Here is a 15377-nt window from a genome sequence, read left to right on the forward strand (position 1 = left end):
TTAAGTTTAAAGGTGGAGTCTAACAAGGAGATCAAAGCTTTATACAGCACATATTGCTCTGCAGGTAAAATACACACACAACAAGCTCACCAACAGATGCTATAGTGATGGAAGATAGACAGGCAGGCAGGTAGGTAGAGAAAATCCGTTAATTTAAAGGTTGACAGAGACCTTCCCATCTGAAAATCCAAGTGATCCCCCACACCACACCCATCATTCCCCACAACAGACTTATAGCAGTGTGGTCTATTATAATATGACAAAGAGCCACAGCCCTGCAGTGAACAACGTTAAGTTGGCTGCTTGATGGCAGACGCGGTTCATAGAAGTTCAAGGGAATCCTTTCTTTGATTTTGGTTAACATGGGTGTGACAGATAGGGCAATTTCCCGAAGTATCTTTGGGAGGTCTTATCATATTAAATTTGTGTGTCATTGTGGGCCAGGGTTTGTACATAATTCCATGGGGGAGAGGAAAACACAGCCATCCAGGAACTAAGAACAGTGGGATGTGATGAGGCAAATTAACTCAGGCTGTAACATCTCCTTAGAGGTCCCACCCCTGAGAAGGCTCACCTATATTGGCTCAAACTGGATTCTCCAGAGGCCAACAGAATGGATAAATAGCCTGAGTTTAAATTTACTCCAGGCCTGCTTCCTGACCCAACAAACAGACAGGACCTTGTGACCAAGAAGAGGACCCCAAATTTTAGGGAAGGGTTGGAAGGACTGACACTGACCAGAGCTCTTATGGAGACTGAGGGGGTGATCTCTGGGAAGCTTATTAGCATCTATATAGGTTATTTAATTGTTTTAATAGGTTTTCTCTGCAATGTTCTCACCTTAACAATAGATGTGCTTGCTTAGAAAAAGCTGTGTGGTAACTTAGAACCCTGGGCTGTTTGTAGGGTTGCCAACTTTGGTTGGCCGAATTCCTGGAGATTTCGTCATACGGTATGACATAATCTTTAAATAAAGATTAATCTTAATTCCTGGAGACTCCAGGACAATCCTGGATGGCTGGCAACCCTAGCTGCTTATGGGCTATGAGGAGAACCAAAAGTGCAGGAACAAGACCTCTTTGGACAGTCTGCCTTGCTGAGGGAACTCACAGCATACGCCGGGGACTGTGCAGCCTGGGGAAACCCTGGTCAGGTGTCTCCACCCAAGAGAGGTGACGGCTGAGGAGATGGGAGCCTAGCATGGGTGCCCTTGCTGGGCCATAACGTGCAGTTGCCCTGAACTGTGACAATGCGTTTCCAGTATGAGCTAAGGTTGCAAATGAACTTGACAACTCAAAGCAAACCTCAGCCAAAACTGAGACGTTCTAGACAATTGCCACTTGAAATTCAGGCCCAAGCTCCCCAAGAGGTTTGCAAATCCAGTAGGTGAGCTGTTGGGTGAACAGATTGGTTTTGCTTGCTTCCAAACTTTCTTACAAAAGTTTCGTCCAATTCCAGTACATACACAGGCCAGTGAATATTCATATTCCTGCTAGCTGGAAAATATCAGTATCTGGAGATATGTAGGCAGTGTTGTTGTAGCCGTGTTGGTTCCAGGATATTAGAGAGTCAAGGTAGGTGAGGTAATGTCTTTTATTGGACCTACTTCTGTTGGTGAGAGAGACAAGCTTTGTATAAACTCAAAAGCTTGTCTCTCTCACCAACAAGAGTTGGTCCAATAAAAGATATTACCTCTCCCACTTTGTCTCTCTAGTATCTGGAGAATTAATTGTCAGGGAAATAAGTGATTTGGGCTATCAGGAAAGGAAAACACATAAAGGAGATGTTATCTGGTCTATCACTGTAATTGTATTGACTTGCTGACAGGAGTTTCAATGAGGCTGCAGTCCCAGCCTTTGCAAATGCTGAGGCTTGTCTGTAAATACCTCTACCTGACTTTCTGTAGGGCAGCACTCTGACCTGCCACGGAATAAATAAAAAGGGAAGAAAATGTACATCTGACCAGGAGCCTTCCTGGTGCATATCGACCCAGTAAATCAATTTTATAGCTCAGTAAATCATCAACCCTCTGGCAAAATGGGCTCCAAATGGGAATGCAGATAGATCAATAGGGTTAGACAGGGCTTGACTTTTGTGTGGGTGTGCCCACCAAAAAGCCTCCTGTCCTTACACCTTTTGTTCTGTAGCCAGGGACAACTGCAGTCCCCATGGTCCACAGAGCACAGAATTCACTCACTCCTAGCACCACAGAGAGCCCAAGTCAGATCAAATGGGCAGAGAGTGGACAGGACCAATACCTCATCCCAACTCCTCTGTGTTGGCCAGTATAGCTGGCAAGCACAGAGAGGGGAGCATGTTGCCATACTAGCAGGTATGTCCCACCTCGATTCTGGGAGCTCCAGGAGGGATCATGGGGACAGGTTGGCTCCACACTACCCTCAGGCCTGGGCTGGGCCTATCACGCACAGCAGAGCCCTTAACTGTTAGCAGATGTCACCCTAAGCTCTTGGGACTCCAAGCCCTCTTTTTCCCCCATTAGAACAGAACCCAGAGGAGCTACTGCTAACCCTCCAAAGCTTTGGGGGCTCAGGAAATTTAAGGTCTGGTTGTGGAAAACATCACTCCTACCTCGCCCATCTGGAGAGAGAGAATGAAAGTCAGTGGCTAGTTTTTTAAACAAATCAGAAATAAGTCTAAGTGGTTAAAGTCCAGGAGCAGAATTAACTATACTATATTGTGCTGTAATGACAACTCTGTTCAGTATATCAAGCAAATTTAATGCAGAAGAGTCTCTCTCTCTCTCTCTCTCTCCACTCCTGCCCTTTTCCCCATCACCTTAGTGTCTAGGCACAAACATGATCTTTGCCTCCATGAATGTATGAAACACAATGAAGACAAATTCTGAGCACCAGCGGATTAATGTTTATCACTTACGGAGCATGGTGGGCCAGATCCTCTGCTAGTGTAAATAGGCATAACTCCACTGACTTAAATGGAACCACACAGATTTACACCAATTGAAGATATGGCCCTGAAAGCATACACTTAACAGATTATATAAAAATACAAGGCTCTAGGCATGACAAACTTAAAGTCCAAGACAGATGGGTTGAGACCCCAAAATTCAAGTCCAATCTGGATTTCAAAAAACCTCCGCTGATATCGTTTTCTGATGAAATTACAAATTGGGTTGATAAAGGAAGTAGTGTTAATATAAGATCCTTAGATTTCTATAAGGCTTTTGACTTCATACTGCACCACATTTTGATTAAGAAACTAGAATCAACATGGATTAAAAACTGGCTAACTGATATGTCTCAAAATTTAACTGTAAACAGGGAATCATCGAGTGGGTGTGTTTCTTGTAAGGTGCCACCAGGATCAGTTCTTGGCCCTACGCTATTTAACATTTGTATCAGTGACCTGGAAGGAAACACCAAATTATCACTGATGGAGTTTACAGATGACACAAAGATTGGGGGAGTGGTAAATAAATAGGATGAGAGGTCACTGATTCAGAGTGATCTGGATCTCTTGGTAAATTGGGAGCTAGCAAACAGCCTGCACTTCAGTATGACCAAGTGTAAAGTCAAACATCTAAGAACAAAGAATGCAGACCATTCTTACCGGATGGGGCACTCTCTCCTGGGAAGCTGTGACTCTGGAAAAGACTTGGGGGTCATGGTAGATAATCAGCTAAACATGAGCTCCCAGTACAACACTATGGCCAATGTGATCCTTGGATGTATAAACGGGAATATCAAGTAAGAGTAGAGAAGTTATATTATCTCTGCATTTGGCACTGGTGCAACCACTACCAGAATACTGAGGCCAATTCTGGTGTCCACAATTCAAGAAGGATGTTGAAAAATTGGAGAGGGTTCAGAGAAGAGCCACAAAACTGATTAAAGGATTGGAATATATGCCATATAGTGAAAGACTCATGGAGCTTGACCTATTTAACTTATCAACAAGAAAGTTAAGGAGTGACTTAATCACACTTTATAAATACCAGTGCAGCAAACAAAGTTATAACAAGGGCAAATGGCTGGAAGTTGAAGCCAGCCAAATTCAGATTAGAAATCAGGGTGCAAATTTTTAACAGTGAGGGTAATTAACCATTGGAACAATTTATCCAGGGCTGTGATAGATTCTCCATCACTGGCAAAATTTAAATCAAGACTGGATGTTTTTCTAGAAGATCTGCTCTAGTTCAAACAGGAATTAATTCAAGGCAGTGTAATGGCCTGTGTGAGACAGGAAGTCAGACTAATCACAATGGTCCCTTGTGGGTTTATAACCTATTAATCCAGTTCACATTTTGGTTTTTGCAGTCTAACTCAGCCAAATATAATACATGGGGAGACCATTCACTTTGCACAAGAGATGGAGTTACTGGGCCCAATTCTGATCTCATTTTACAATTAGTAAATTGCTTAACTCCATTGATTTCTGGGCTGAAGTGGGATTCAAGTCCCACTCCCACTTAAAGGAAGCAGAATGGCTTAGCAGATGCCATAGCATACACACAGAGAAGTTATATAAAAACATAAGTACTCTTGCTGGAAGGTTGCAACGTAACATGACTTTATTTTTTAGAATTCAAAACAATAACACACAAGAACCCAACACAAGAGAGAGACAAAGCAGGCTGCTCCCTAAAACAGCAATGTACAGCTCACTCCACCTTACTTTAGGCTGGCTGGTTTCAAACTGACTGCTGCTAGACCTAGTTTTCACACTTCCCTACAGAGCCCCCTAGCTTGTAAGCAGGACTAGGGAAAAACCCTGACATTTAGAGTGACAGCCTATGATTTTAACAGTGTTTAAATACCCCACAATAGTTATGTAAAGTCTTTGGTTCTCTTGGCATCCCCAATCTCATTCAAATAACCATATTTACAGTTGTTTTATCTAGTAACATTCAACAAACCTATTAAAAAGTTATTTGCATTGCAAATAATACATTACAATACATTTTAATTAGGGACATTAAAATAGTACAAGAACCTGCGCATTGGAAAATTGATGCTTATCTTTTATATCTCCTTAGGTCTGCCCTTTCCACATTGGCAGGACTATTATATAAGATAGGTTACCTAGAAAATGGCACCTATTGTATTACAAAGGGAGGTTGGAAAGTTTTGTTGATTTATCCATTAGCTAACCATTAAACTTTGTTAGATACCGCATCGTTCGGGTCTCTTTGGTGACAAGGTGACCGTGTGATAAAGAAGGAGGCACATGGTATAAAAGGACGAGAGAAACGTCATTGGATCAGTACAGAAGTAAATCATGGCCAAGCTGATCCTCCTCACCGGTAAGTCCATGCATATTATTTTATATTGGTGCGTAACCTTATTTTCACAAGAACTGTGCAGCTATATTTTTGATCACTTTAAGCTGCAGTTCTATTCTGCAAAGCGACTTAGCACATCATTAGATCCTTACAGAGCACTCATTCTGTGCTGCATACAAGCATGTGCCGAAGATCAGATTCACCATACTAAATTAAGCCATGTCTAAGGGGTCTGCAAAAGGTTATCATTACCTTCAGGGCCGGCTCTGGCTTTTTCGCCGCCCCAGGCGAAAAAGCCTCCGGCCGCCCCCCCCGCGGGGGGGGAGAGCCGAGCCCCCGGCGGCCAGGGGGAGGGCGCCGGGGGGGGAGGGCGGCTGGAGCCCTGGGAGGAGGGCGGCGCGCCCCGGCCCGAAAAAAAAAAAAAAAAAAAAAAAAAAAAAAAAAAGGGGCAGGGCAGCGAGCCCCGGCTGGGGCTCGGCTTTCCCCACCGGCGGCCAGAGTGCCGGGGGCAGGGCGCCGGGGGGGAGGGCGGCCGGAGCCCGGGGGGAGGGCAGCGAGCCCCGGCGGGGGCTCCGCTCTCCCCCCGGCGGCTGGGGGGAGGGCGCCGGGGGGGAGGGCGGCCGGAGCCCTGGGAGGAGGGCGGCGAGCCCCGGCGGGGGCTCGGCTCCCCCTCCCGGCGGCCAGAGCGCCGGGGGCAGGGCAGCGAGCCCCGGCTGGGGCTCGGCTCTCCCCCCCCCCGCCGCCAGAGCGCCGCGCCGCCGCCCCCCTCCAGGTGCCGCCCCAAGCACCAGCTTGGGTGCCTGGTGCCTGGAGCCGGCCCTGATTACCTTATAACAGTGGTTTTCAATCTGTGGTGCACAGACTACGTCTAAGATTTCCAAAGGCGTCCACACCTCCATTCAAAATTTTTTAGGGGTCCACAAATGCAAAAGGGTTGAAAACCACTGATCTAGGCTAGTACTTTGCCCATAGCAGTGGCCAATGCCTGTGCTTGGAAGAAGGTCAAAGAATTTGCCAATGATGCACCAACCAATTGCGCAATGCTCTGCATAGGATGGAAAATTCCTTCCTGACCACCTAAGGCATCAGTTTAACAGCCTGAGACATGATATTTGATCACTCCTATCCTCAGGACTTATCGGTCAATTATCTGACCTTCTTTATAAATAAAGCTACAGTATTTGATTCAATCTTCCGTGAATGATGCATGCTAAATTCAATCCCTGAATATCTACAACTTCCATTGATATTACTTATTCATAGGCAGGATTTGACCACTTATTTGCAAGGTAAGTCCTTGGGAAGGTCTTATTCATGAGTGCAATATGGCATCTTATGACTGGGACTGATTGCAGGCATTTGAGCCCTAGGCTTGTGAACTGTTTGTGCATTTTGCATTTTATTCAGATAGTTTCTTTACTTTTGCTTTTCTTGACAGGTCTGGCACTTTTGCTGAATGCTCAGCTGGGTGAGTATTTTTCTTAAATGGCTTTGCTCTTTCTTTGGTATTTACCATATCTTACTTGTATTATGGCCCACCCGTGAATTAAGCCCTATATAACTATTTTCAATGTCTGAGTCTCATTTAAAATGGATCCAAACAAAACAGTGATGTCCCATCTACATCCCACTCACATAGCCCCTCTACGGGAGATAGCAGTTGAACAGATAGAGATACATAGAGCATGGTGAACAAACAATTCTGTGAAGCTGGGAATGGGCGACGGGGCTGGATCACTTGATGATTACCTGCTCTGTTCATTCCCTCTGGGGCACCTGGTATTAGCCACTGTTGGAAGACAGGATACTGGGCTAGAAGGACCCATTGGTCTGACCCAGTATGGCCATGCTTATGATCTTAGGATAGCTCATCCACAATGGCAAGTATAGAAAAACAGGAAAGCATAAAATAAATATAAACACTTAGATATAACCCAACCCGTGGTTCCTTACAGACCTAAATTGTATGAGGAGCAAGATGGGCTTTAAGGAGAGCTCAAAATCCAAATGCATGACATTCATAATTTAATCAGTGCACTCAGAACAGTGCATTAAGCCACCACATTCAATCAGTGACCAAGCTCCATTTTCCTCCTCCGCCAGACAAAACTGATGAGCTGTTCTGTTGTTTTAAAGGTAAAGGTATAAAATCCACATAAAATTGACAGGCTCTGATTCTCCTGTCACTTACACTAGTTTTACTAATAGTGTAACACTACTAACTTCAGTGGCATCACTCCTGATTTACACCCTTGTGAGTGAGCGGAGAATTGGGCCCATAATTGATATTGACGAGAGCTGGTTGAAATTTTAAAGTTTTGTTTTTGGGTTGTTGTTTTTTTTTAAATCGCCCAAACAGCTGGTGACACTTTTTGAAATTGAAAATGTTGACTTTTCAAAATGATAAATGTTCAGATTTGAATAAAGGGGGAAAACTGTTTTTTTTAATTCCCTCCTTTTTTATCAGCTCTCATATTAATAGAATAGACCAATGCCTAAGAATTCAAATAATACTGTTTGCCTGTCATAATTAGCAATGTTATCCAACCTTGCCATTAGGAGCTTGGTTGCTTCCATCATTAGTATCCTCAGTGGGTTAAATCAGGATATCTGGATTATATCATCAAGACATTAACTGGACATTCATGGGCTCATTCATAGCTTCTACATTTTATGAATTGTGGTTCCACAAACGCTGGTACCAGGCCTAAATGGGGGAGTTTGAAGGAACTATGCAGCATCCTTCCTTGTCTTCTATTCCTATGTTTCTACGCTGTGCAAAAATGCTGCATTTTTCCTGAGGGTTTATTTTGTCAGCATTGACTTTACTGAAACTAAAGTAGCAATCACTGTGTCTGGTTTTCAGAGTTGGGTCTTAAAGGATTAGAATGCTCCTCTTTAGAACATCATCATCACATCTCTACCCTGAGGTCCCATTTGGTGGCCATGCTTCATTTTCATGAACCGGGGTAGTTTATTATGACAAATATCCCTGTGACATCTCCCCCTCCTCTCGGCCAAAAACAGGTTCTGCCTATCTGCTGACATGCTACTTCACCAACTGGGCCCAGTATAGAACAGGACTTGGGCGCTTCATGCCTGATAACATTGACCCATGCCTCTGTACTCACCTGATCTATGCCTTTGCGGGCATGAAGAACAATCAGATCACTACCATTGAATGGAACGACCTGACTCTCTACAAATCCTTCAACGGTTTGAAAAACCAGTGAGTAACCCAAATGGCAAGAGACTAAAGATAGATTTGTGCGTTAACTAACACCTGACTGTATATACTAGAGATCCTTTAAAACCTCTGCATTATTATGAACAAGGCACTGAGACTCCAGAGTGAAGCACACATGACTGCTAGCTTTATGGATCATATCTGCACTGCAGGGGCATCTGCACAATGCTGGCTGAGCCCCCAAAGTCCTGACCAGCCTGCACTGGGCTCAGCATGAAACCTAGAGACAGTGTCTTCTTTGGCTGCTCCAAAGTGCTAGACATAGTCCCAAAACACCATAGTAACCACCCTTGAAGATCTGAGGTATTGTTGTAGAGGGAGATGGTACAGCAGCTCATGAGAATCCATGTCTAGATCATTATTTACCTTCAGTTACTATGATCCTATATACAAAATAGATTTCTGGGAACTTAAAGCAATATACCCAAGTGTATATTCTATTTATGTATATTATATATAATATGTTCCCATTAAATACAGATCTAAATCAAATGGAGCTAATTTCAACAATGAGTGATCAATTGGGAGATGGCCTATCAATTTCTAAGGCTCACTTAGGGGTGAAATGTGACACCGTGGAGAGGAATCAGACCTGGGGTCCTTTCGTGGCTCTGCCACTAACGTGCTGTATGACCTTGGGCAAGTCACTTCCACTCTCTTTGCCTCATTGTCCCCATCTGTAAAACAGGGATAATGAGATGCTTATCCCTCTGTAAAGTGTGTTGAGCTCTATGGCTATAAAAGAACCACTATAAAGAGCTAAGTATTACTGAGTAAGGCAAGGCAACACAACGAATCTCAGAGCACACTAGTCTCTCTTCTGTCTCAGGACAGCAATTACAATACAGTGGGAAATACCAAACCAGACTTCCTCCGTTTGTTCTTTATTCATACCCCCATCTCAATCTTTGTAGGAACGGACAACTGAAGACCCTCCTGGCTATCGGAGGATGGAATTTTGGAACAGCTCCGTAAGTCCAACCCATCCCTTTCTCTCTGACTGCATCCTGGTATTTTGAACACTTGAGGGAGTGAGCCATGCAGCAACCTGACTCCTTTCCCTTTTTTCCTCCCTAGATTTACTGCGATGGTTTCCACTCCCGAGACTCGCCAGACCTTCATCAGCTCCGTCATCACATTCCTGCGCCAGTACGAATTCGATGGGATAGACTTTGACTGGGAATACCCTGGCTCCAGAGGCAGCACAGCTCAGGATAAGGGCCTCTTCACTGTCCTTGTTCAGGTAAGGAGGAAGCCAGCTTCTCAGTGTTGAAAGAAACCTCAGTAAGAAGAAGAAAAAAGTCACATTGTTTGTACAATGCACTACAAATGCTCCAGAGATGCATGTAAAATGTAAAAGCATATATGATACCAACTACTGGTGATATTAGCATAATTATTTATTCATTAATTAATATTCAGCTCAGCAAATGTGCATGGGATTCTATAGGATAGATAAGAATGCAGGATCTGACCATAAATCAGCTGTAGGTTTATGATCATATGGAAGAGCCCTTAGTACTTGTAATTTCACAGCTGATGAATATTAAAGGTGGGGGGTGACATTTTCAAAAGACTTAGAAGCTAAAGCCCCATTTTCAAAGGTGACCTAAACACTTAGACCCAAATTTTCAAAAGTGTCTAGGTGTGTAAAAATGCAGACAGGTGCCTAGTGTGATTTTCAGAAACGCCTGAGCACATTAGACACCTAACTCCTCTTAATTTAAATGGGAATTATGCACCTAACCCACTTAGGTGCTTTTGAAAATCTGACTAGGCAACTATCTGCATCTTTAAGTGCGTAAGTGCCTTTGAAAATCTGCCCTTAGGAGTCTAAATGTCATTGAAAAATCAATGGGACTTGGGCTTTCAAGTGCCTAAGTCACTTTTGAAAGTGGAACTTAGGAGCCTAACTCACTTAGACGCTTTTGAAAATTTTACCCGTCTTCTTCACATTGCCAGACAGAATTAACAAAACATGGGTGGACAAAACCGAGCAGTCTAATGGGCCTAGTCATTGCCGTAAGAATTCTCAAGGAGGGAACGGGGCCATTTCTAATTCACCAGGTGCACATTGAGGGTGACCAGTGCTCAGTGTTGCTGCTCCTAACCAATTATGGGGTCGTTTTTTTAATCTGCCTTAGGAAATGCTGGAAGCCTTCGAGCAGGAAGCCAAGCAGGTTAACAAACCCAGGCTCCTGGTCACCGCTGCTGTGGCTGCAGGGCTCTCTAACATTGAGTCAGGCTACCAGATTCCTCAGCTCGGCCAGTGAGTACCATGCTTTCAGATATACTCATCATCCCTAGCTTAAAGCCCAGGCCACATTCGAGACAATGAATATATTTCACTGTGAAAACCAGCTTCATGTCCAAAAGCCTCAAGCCTGGCTGCCGAATTAGGCACCTAAATAAAGAAAGCCCTGATTTTCAAAGGTGCTGGGCACCCACTAAAATCTATGGGAGCTCTGGGGCTCAGCACCTCTGAAAACTCAGACCAATATGGATTTAGGTGCTTGACTTAAGCCACTGAAGTTTGAAAAATTTGGTATCTGTAGTGAACTTCTGGCACTTAAAGCAAAATCCATCCTTTATCTACAGAGAATCTTTAAAGTAGATGCTAAAAATACAGGGGCTGTTTAGATCACTGCTTCTTATTGGGCTTTGAAAAGCCACCGTTGATGAGAAAATGAACCATTCCGAGATGAAGACAATAGTGACGGTAATTTTATCTCCTCAGGTATCTGGACTATTTCCACGTGATGACCTACGACTTCCACGGCTCTTGGGAGGGGTACACTGGAGAGAACAGCCCCCTGTTTCAAGGCCCCGCTGACACTGGCAGCAATATCTATCTCAATATTGTAAGTATATCTTGACCAAGATCCTTTAAGGCCTATAATGACATAACTGAACTAAGCCCAAAAGCCAATATTTTAATTAAATGGATCCAAAGGTTTCTGATAGGAAATTAATAACAAAGAACTGATCCTTGAAAACTGCAGTGATGGAAGAATTTACCTGCCACTTGTGATCCAGAGTCCGTAACTCACTGACTGTTTTTATAGGAATATGCCATGAATTACTGGAAGAACAACGGTGCCCCAGCTGAGAAGCTTATTGTTGGATTCCCAGCCTATGGACACACCTTCATCCTGAGCAACCCATCCAACACTGCTGTCGGTGCTCCAACCTCAGGACCGGGGCCTGCTGGACCTTACACAAAACAGTCTGGGTTCTGGGCTTACTATGAGGTTTGTGTGCTATGCAGTTGCAGTGCACAACTGAATAAAAATATCTGCTTGTTAAAACAGTCTCAGGCCATCACAATGCATATAAATCAGAGTATAAATACTTCTCTTGGAATAATTGTAACTGAGTACACAGAAAATCAATTGTGACATCTAATATTAATGAATACTTAATCAACCCCCATCATGGATTAACTGTTTTTCCTCTTTCTGCTTAGTTACTGCTAGAATTAGGCCCAAACCAAAACTCAGGAACCATACACCCCAGACCTCTGGAAGCAGAGTCTGAAACATGAATTTAAATTTCGTAGCTTAGCTCCTCATTGATTGACAATAAAAAGCTGACATCTGTTTACTGTGTGCTAGAGAACAGACACCAGAGTATAGGAGCCCACAAGGCCACCGATAAAGTATGAGATGAAAACAAGTGAATCTACTTTGTACAAGAGTTGTTGCTTCCAGGGCCGGCTCCAGGGTTTTGGCCGCCCCAAGCAGCCAAAACCAAAAAAAAAAAAAAAAAGTCGCGATCGCGATCTAAAAAAAGCCGCGATCGCAATCTGCGGCGGCAATTCGGCGGGAGGTCCTTCACTCCCAGGCGGAGTGAGGGACCGTCCGCCGAATTGCCGCCGAATACCTGGAACTGCCGCCCCTGTCCGGAACGGCCGCCCCAAGCACCTGCTTGAGAAGCTGGTGCCTGGAGCCGGCCCTGGTTGCTTCAAAACTGCTGTTCCGTTTTCTGTCCATTGGCGATGCGGTTGCAGCAGTGATGGAAGATTCTGTTTCTGTTTCACCCTCACTGTTTTTAGATCTGCACTTTCCTGAAGAATGGAGCCACTCAAGCGTGGGATACCCCTCAGGATGTCCCCTATGCATACCAAAGCACTGAGTGGGTAGGATATGACAACATCAAGAGCTTCAACCTCAAGGTACGATGGGACCTTCTCACCTATCAAAACCAGTGGGATCCCATTCTGCATCACTGTAGTTCCCTGAGTCCCTTTTTTGTAGGGTTTGGACTGATCTTGGCTTCTTTCCTGGCCCTTAACAGGCTCAGTGGTTAATGAAGAACAACTTTGGTGGTGCTATGGTGTGGACAATTGACCTGGATGACTTCACTGGCACATTCTGCAACCAGGGCAAATTCCCCTTGATCAACACCCTGAAGAACGTTCTTGGACTGCAGAGCACTAGTGAGTGACTCCAGCAGGATGGGCTCCCAGAATTAACTCCCTTCCCTCAGATGTAGATGACAATTTGAATACTCCCACTGGTGTATATAATGCTGAGCTACACCCTCTCAAGAGAAGCAACTTTATATCCCTGCCCACAATTCACCCTCCATTAAGTTCTCCTTTTGAGACTCCCCACCCCACCTTCCAGTCAAATCATGGCTCTTTAGAGAGACCAAATTTGCTGGGATACAAACAAACTGGTTTACTAAGGGGACTCACTGCTGTTGCTAAAATAGCCTGAGCTAGTTTACAGATGCCCCTGCCATCTGGCAGTCCCTTTTAAAGATCTGTGTTCTAAACAACATCCCACTCTGGAAAAAAATTAACAGCTGTTCTAGTGGGTCCCCTTGGAGATCAATCTCCTTTTACTTGAAGCTTGATTATTTTACATTTCTGGGCCCTGATTGCCCAGTAATTCCATCGATTGCAACAGGTTTACAACAGAGGTGAGTCTGAACCTCTGAATCCATCACGGAGGTACCCACTTATCACCCAATCCAAAACCCACTTACGCCAATGAAAAGATTCCCATGGATCTCAGTGGGAATTGGATCAGGTCCTTCTTCTTCCAGTTTTTGATGCAGTCATCATGAGGCTCAGCCAGCACACTGTACCTCTCAAAGACAGCAGACTGTACATGGTAGTGCCCTGCTTCTAAGCACTGCATCTAATACTAGAGTGATTGGGCATGTTATAAAATAATGGATCATTATAGACCGATCTGTATTAAGTATCATCATTTTCTGTTTCAGGCTGCACTGCTCCTGCTCAGCCCATTGCTCCAATCACAGAGGCTCCCAGTAGCGGAGGGAGTGGCAGTGGAAGCTCTGGTAGTGGCAGCAGCAACTCCGGTAGCGGCAGCAGCTCCGGTGGCAGTGGGTTCTGTGCTGGCAAAGCCAATGGCCTCTACCCTGTTGCCAACAACAGGAATGCTTTCTGGCACTGTCTGAATGGCATCACTTATGAGCAGTACTGCCAAACCGGCCTGGTCTTTGATACGAGCTGCAGCTGCTGCAACTGGGCATAATCCAGGATCTCCAAGCAGATGAACTTGATCCAAATTCCCTATTGCTTTATGCATATCTCCGAAGCCCCAAAATTCTGAAATAAAAGCCTGTAGCGTAAGCCCTAGTGTGTTTGTCTGTTTTGCTGGACAGTGACTTCAGCATTCCTTTTTATTGTTTTAGATTTCTTCTTAGATAATGCGGCATTTTTAATTTGCCCCCAGGGACAGAAATTTTATTCTTTATATTAAAGGATCACCAACTGAGATCGGGGCCCTATTGTGGTAGGCGCTGTACATGTACACAATAAGGGACAGTCCCTGCCCCCGAAGAGTTTACAGTCAAGCTGACAAGCACACGAGACAAGATAAAGGAAGGTTTATTATCCCCATTTTGGGGAGCTTAGAGAGACAGAGTGACATGCCCAAGGTCACACAGTGGAGTCTATAGCAAAGTCAGGAATGAACTGGTATTTAGATACCAAACCAAAGACTTAATCACAAACCAATCAACCAATATTGTTCTCAAGGAACAATGCGTGTGTCCCAAAGTGTGAAATGTGCCATTTAAAACAGTGTTTTTTAATCACACTGTCAGCTAGACCTTTGCTGAGCAGAACGAAACACAACAGTAAAAACACCAGAGGCCGTGAGAGTCTTGTCTAGCACTCCCATAGTTGCTCCCAGCAATGGAGCAGCACCCATATTAACAACAGTGGGAAATTTCTGGGCCAATAAGTCGAGTGAAGAAATCCTCCCAAAAGGAGCCAAATCCAGCATTCTGCCCACTACTCCCAACTGCACACATTGACAACCATGACAGCAGCTCCTAGTGCCTCAAACATAGGTGAGATAAGAAATAAGATGCTGGCAGAGTTAACCCAGACTAAGGTGGATTTTTAAGCATGGGGGATGGGAAAACATGAGAAAATTTGAAAGAACTGAGATTTATTTTGGTGCTTTGGGAAAAAAAGACATGCTGGGGGTGTGCTATTCTATTCTGCTCTGCTTTTATCATTATTTTTTTGTATTGTGATAGCACCTAGGACCCCTGGGCATGGACCGGGACCCTATTGTGCTAGGGGCTGTACAAACACAGAACCAAAAGACGATTCTTGCCCCCCCCCCCCCCGAGAGATGACCATCTAATAAAACAAGAGACAGCAGCTGGAGACAAAGCCAGGTGGGGGAAGCACAAGGAAACAATGAAACATTGGTCGGAATGATAGGCAGCGGTCTTAGTATGCCAGCTGCCTAACTACTGCCAGTTAAAAGTGGCTTGGGGGTGGGAAGAAAAGAGGAGAATCTCCCTCCCCCCAGAGCAATTGGATGGATCTAGAGGATGGATCTAGACTGTTCTCAGTGGTACCAGATAACAGAACAAGGA

At 44.5% G+C, this 15377-nt stretch overlaps 1 protein-coding gene across 2 annotated transcripts; it reads left to right on the forward strand.

The window, feature by feature from the left end:
- Window positions 1-5256: 5256 nt before the first annotated feature.
- Window positions 5257-14014, forward strand: LOC113407154 (acidic mammalian chitinase-like). 2 transcript variants are annotated; one of them, XM_026655254.1, is made up of 11 exons: window positions 5257-5281; window positions 6699-6728; window positions 8288-8489; window positions 9422-9478; window positions 9585-9750; window positions 10652-10776; window positions 11245-11368; window positions 11573-11758; window positions 12562-12681; window positions 12804-12945; window positions 13740-14014. In XM_026655254.1, exons 1-11 carry the CDS (start codon window positions 5257-5259, stop codon window positions 14012-14014), a joined length of 1452 nt encoding a protein of 483 aa, XP_026511039.1. The 2 variants fall into 2 exon arrangements, with proteins under 2 accessions (XP_026511039.1, XP_029768172.1); XM_029912312.1 differs by lacking the exon at window positions 5257-5281 and having other exon boundaries at window positions 6334-6728.
- The last annotated feature ends 1363 nt before the right edge of the window (window positions 14015-15377 follow it).

This window comes from Terrapene carolina, unplaced genomic scaffold, assembly GCF_002925995.2.
Source record: "Terrapene carolina triunguis isolate 2854851 unplaced genomic scaffold, T_m_triunguis-2.0 Scaffold199, whole genome shotgun sequence".
NCBI classification, from domain to species: domain Eukaryota; kingdom Metazoa; phylum Chordata; order Testudines; family Emydidae; genus Terrapene; species Terrapene triunguis.